Source organism: Entamoeba dispar, genomic scaffold, assembly GCF_000209125.1.
Source record: "Entamoeba dispar SAW760 scf_1105229462615 genomic scaffold, whole genome shotgun sequence".
NCBI lineage: Eukaryota > Evosea > Mastigamoebida > Endamoebidae > Entamoeba > Entamoeba dispar.
In genome coordinates this window covers 10431-14533 of record NW_001855281.1, presented here as the reverse complement: position 1 = coordinate 14533, position 4103 = coordinate 10431, and the positions used below count along the sequence as shown (strand labels likewise).

Genomic DNA, 4103 nt, shown 5'->3' with positions numbered 1-4103 from the left:
TTGGTGTTTATTTGTTATTTTTATTATTCTTCTTTTGTCAGATAAGACTTCTTTTTATCTAATTCGTATTATTTCTTATGTATTTTGTTTTTGCATTATTTTATTAATCCATCTCAAACGATTTTTTCACTAGTGTAAGGCCACTACGTTCTTCTATTATCAAAAATGATAGAGATTCATCACTTTAATGAGTTAATCATCTTTTGTATAGTAAAGTGAGTTTTTACTAATCTTAGCGATAACAACCTCTTGTGGTTGTGATCTTTTCATAAAAGTCTTCCAGTAATAGGAAAGGGTATAACAACAAGAATTGACAAGTTTTCACAGATGATAGAAAATAGAAAGAAATTGAAGGATAATCACATTTCTGAAATACAAAGCAATTAACAACTATAATAAAAGAATAAGTGTAGGTAAAAAATAAACTTTTTAAATTTCCAAATCATAAAGACAAGGTTATTGTCTCAAATTTTCAACCAGATAGCAAACAGTTAAGAAACTAATTTAATATTAAAACTCATACAATTTATTCTATACTTACTTTAACACTATTTTTTTTTAAATTCTATTAGTTGTTTAGAAACTAATGTTTGCATATAATATCGTTGTTTTAAGAATCAGATTTAAGATTTTTGTTAATAAATTTTATTCTTTTCTTTTTTTATTTTATTATATACTTTTTAATACATCATTTAAACTTAGCGTGTTATTTAAAAAAATTGAATAACAAAAGAGATATTTTTAAGATAATCATAAAAAACTAGATGAAATAAAAAATTATAATAAAAGAAAAAACTCAAAAACAAAAAAAAAAAGAAATTTAAAGAAAAAGTGAGATGAACGCCCTTTCACAACCTGAGATTAATTTCATCAAAGAGGGTATTAAAACAAATATTAGAACAGATGGAAGAGCCAACATTCAATTTAGAGAGATTAAATGTGAGAAAGGAGTAATTGATCAAGCAAATGGATCTGTTAGATTATGTCTTGGTAAAACTGAAGTTGTTGTTGGAGTAAAATGTGAGTTAGGAGAACCATCAATACTAACTCCAGAAAGTGGAAGATACAACGTGTTAGTTAAACAAGTTGGAACAATGACAAGTCGTGATGTTGAAATAGAGAAAATGATTCTTGTTTCACTTGAAAATGCAGGAAAAGATATGTTACAAGAACTGTGTGTATTAAAAGGGAAATTGTGTTGGATTATTTATGTTGATGTAGTTGTAGTAGAAGATGATGGAAATGTTATGGATTGTACTGGACTTGCTGTAAGAGCTGCTTTATTAAATACATTAATTCCAATAGTTAATGTAATATCAGGAGATTCTGATACAGTACAAGTTGATATAGACAAAGACAATGTTCAATTTAAAAAATTTAAACCAGAGTCAGTTCCGTTATGTGTAAGTTTAGTTCAATTTGAAAAAGAATTTATTGCTGATCCATCCAAAGTTGAAGAAAAATGTAATGGTTCAGAAATAACTACTGCAATAACTTCTAATGGGAAAGTATGTGGTATACAAAAAGGAGGAAATGGATGTTTTAAAACTGAAGAAATGTATGATATGATTATTGTTTGTTGTTACAATTTATTTGTTTTCAAAAAAAAAAATAATAATGACAATGTATTTACTTTTATAGCAAGCTCAAATGATTGGACTGAAATTATTTAAAGAATTAGATGAACTTTTAGAAGAATAATTGAATTAATTTCTTTTTAATTTCATTAAAACACTAAAAGAACTTAATAATTAATAATTCATGACACAAGTATTTTGTTCACATATTTTAGTAAAACATACTGGTTCTAGGAATCCACATTCATGGAGAGAAACAACGATTACTAGAACAAAAGAACAAGCAATTCAAAAATTAAAAGGTTTGTTAAAATTCTTTTTAATTTATTTTAAAGTACTAATAAAAAGTATTAAGAGAACAAATTGTTAAAGGGAAAAAAGATTTTCGTCAAACAGCAATAATTGAATCAGATTGTTCAAGTAGTACTCAGGGTGGGCTGTTATTAGGAACAATAGAACAATATCAAAAACCATTTGCTGATGCTTATTTGAAATTAAAAGTAGGAGAAATTAGTGATATTATTGAAACTGATTCAGGTGTTCACATTATTTTACGTTTACCAGAAGGAACAACTCAATAAATAATAATACTTTTAATTGAGTAATAAAAATGCATTTCAATTATTTAATAAAATTCAAGAACCATCAATGATTTTACAATGAATTTTTCTGGATTTTTAACAAAAATAGAAGAACCTTGTCCAACAGAATCATTATAATAATTACTAAAACGAGAAGAAAAGTTTGATTCTGAACGTAAGTTGATTTTAAAAGCACCTTGAATAGCAATAACAGAAATCATATAATCGTTTTGGAAAATATAAACAGAATTTCCTAATTTTAATGGATAGAACCGAGTTGGTTGAACACTTTGGTGATTAATTAATGTAAATATAAAATGACCAGCATCTTTCTTAATCCAGTTAAGTGGTTGAGGAATATCAATTGATGAATATGAACCAAAAACACTACCATCTTCTGCAAAAACAATAATCATCATATTTTTTCTTCCACAAATTGCTTGGTTAAATTGAACTAAATCAATATCTCCAATAGTTTTCTCAAATATAATTCTAAAATTCCTCATTCCAGTCCATCGTTTTAATAATTCAGTATCAATATTTGTTAAAGAATTAAAATCAGAAGATACTGACGTTGTTGGATTTGAATGAGATAAACCACAATATCTTAGAGCTAATGATGCTAATTCAGTATTTCCTTCATTTTTCCAGCGTTCTCCTAACATTTGGACATTCTTAATAAATAATTCAATAGAAATGTTTGTATACTCTTGAAATAATTCAAACATTTTATCTCCTAATGATGTTTTACCTTTTCTTATAATAGCAGCAACCATTTGAGGCATATTACGATTAACAAATTGTTTTCCAAGATGTGTTGGAATAATGTTCATTGCTTTTCTTTTATCTAATGAATATTCATCAACATTACCAGCAACAAATGCATTTAAAAAAGTAGTTTCATTATAATAAAATCGAGTAACTTTATTTTGGTCTTGTAAACCTACAGCTGAAATTAATAAATTTTCACAAGATTTAGTTCTATCAGCATCAATTAAAATACCTAAATCAATAGTAGTTATTATTTTTAATATATCATTTTCAATTTTAGTATAATTAATAGCCTCTTCTAAGTTTACTCCAAACTTTAAAATTTCAAAAAATAAATCTATTTGTTTTTGTTGAGTAAACCATTGAAAATGAATTGGGATATTTCTCATATATTTAATAAAATATTTACCTGGAATTTTTGGAGAAGGTATTTCAATAATACTATTGTTCCAATTTATTTTTTCAAATTTTGTTCCAATGCATCTTTTTTTCATAGTTTCTATTTCAATGGTGTCAACAATTTCATTACTATTATCAGAGTAATGAAGGAGTGTTTTAGATTGGAAGAAAGATGAATCACTTAACATTCTTTTTTATAAGTTTTTTTTAAGTTCATTTTATTTTGAAAAGTTCTTCTTAAGAAAAGTATTATTTATTATTTGTAAATAATTTATTTATTATCTTTAATATATGAAAATTTCATTGTACTTTTTCTATTAAGACCAAATAGAAAACCATTAAAAATAAAATTGAAGTTACATATTTTTTTATTTGGATGTTTGAGGCACTCTAAGAATATTTGAAGCATTCCTGAAATAATATTCACTCCATACACTAAATTCACTCATATCAAATATTGGAAAGAATGTTGTTGAACCTCCTTTGTAATTTGAATTAATAAAATCAGTCATATGGTCTAAAATATATTCATATAGACTATTTCTTGGATTTATATCTTCTGTCTTAATTGTGTTTTCAAAAAATGTAGTAAAACGACCATCATATAAACTATCAGCAATGAATATTAAAAACTCTTCATTAAATTGGAATACTGTTGAATTATTTTTCATTAAATGATGAACTGCTTCTAAAAATTGAAAGAATATTGGAGATGTTGCCTTATCACTTATTGTTTCTAAGTTATTACGGTATCCGTTTTGATTTACTTTTTTAA

General features: G+C 25.2%; 4 protein-coding genes across 4 annotated transcripts in view, besides 5 other annotated features; 2 read left to right on the top strand and 2 right to left on the bottom strand.

The window, feature by feature from the left end:
• The first annotated feature begins 635 nt into the window (after positions 1–635).
• Positions 636–686: a sequence feature (AT_rich).
• A 57-nt stretch (positions 687–743) lies between these two features.
• Positions 744–831: a microsatellite.
• Positions 832–836: 5 nt separating this feature from the next.
• On the top strand, positions 837–1701 carry EDI_208220 (exosome complex exonuclease RRP42, putative; the record flags this gene model as incomplete). Its single annotated transcript, XM_001739964.1, has 2 exons — positions 837–1574; positions 1642–1701. The coding sequence occupies 2 exons, from the start codon at positions 837–839 to the stop codon at positions 1699–1701; spliced, it is 798 nt and encodes a 265-aa protein (XP_001740016.1).
• A 60-nt stretch (positions 1702–1761) lies between these two features.
• EDI_208210 (peptidyl-prolyl cis-trans isomerase, putative) lies at positions 1762–2158 on the top strand (the record flags this gene model as incomplete). The annotated part of the gene is made up of 2 exons (XM_001739963.1): positions 1762–1879; positions 1926–2158. The coding sequence occupies 2 exons, from the start codon at positions 1762–1764 to the stop codon at positions 2156–2158; spliced, it is 351 nt and encodes a 116-aa protein (XP_001740015.1).
• Positions 2159–2202: 44 nt separating this feature from the next.
• Positions 2203–3516, bottom strand: EDI_208200 (uncharacterized protein; the record flags this gene model as incomplete). The annotated part of the gene is made up of 1 exon (XM_001739962.1): positions 2203–3516. One exon carries the CDS (start codon positions 3514–3516, stop codon positions 2203–2205), a length of 1314 nt encoding a protein of 437 aa, XP_001740014.1.
• Positions 3177–3220: a sequence feature (AT_rich).
• Positions 3317–3337: a sequence feature (AT_rich).
• Positions 3517–3575: 59 nt separating the features above from the next.
• Positions 3576–3629: a sequence feature (AT_rich).
• A 67-nt stretch (positions 3630–3696) lies between these two features.
• EDI_208090 (uncharacterized protein) overlaps positions 3697–4103 on the bottom strand; it is a gene marked incomplete at both ends in the record, with an annotated part of 2543 nt that continues 2136 nt past the window's right edge. Inside the window, one exon of the mRNA XM_001739961.1 lies at positions 3697–4094. Within this exon, the coding sequence (XP_001740013.1) occupies positions 3697–4094 (398 nt within the window). The remainder of the gene's footprint in view (positions 4095–4103) is intronic.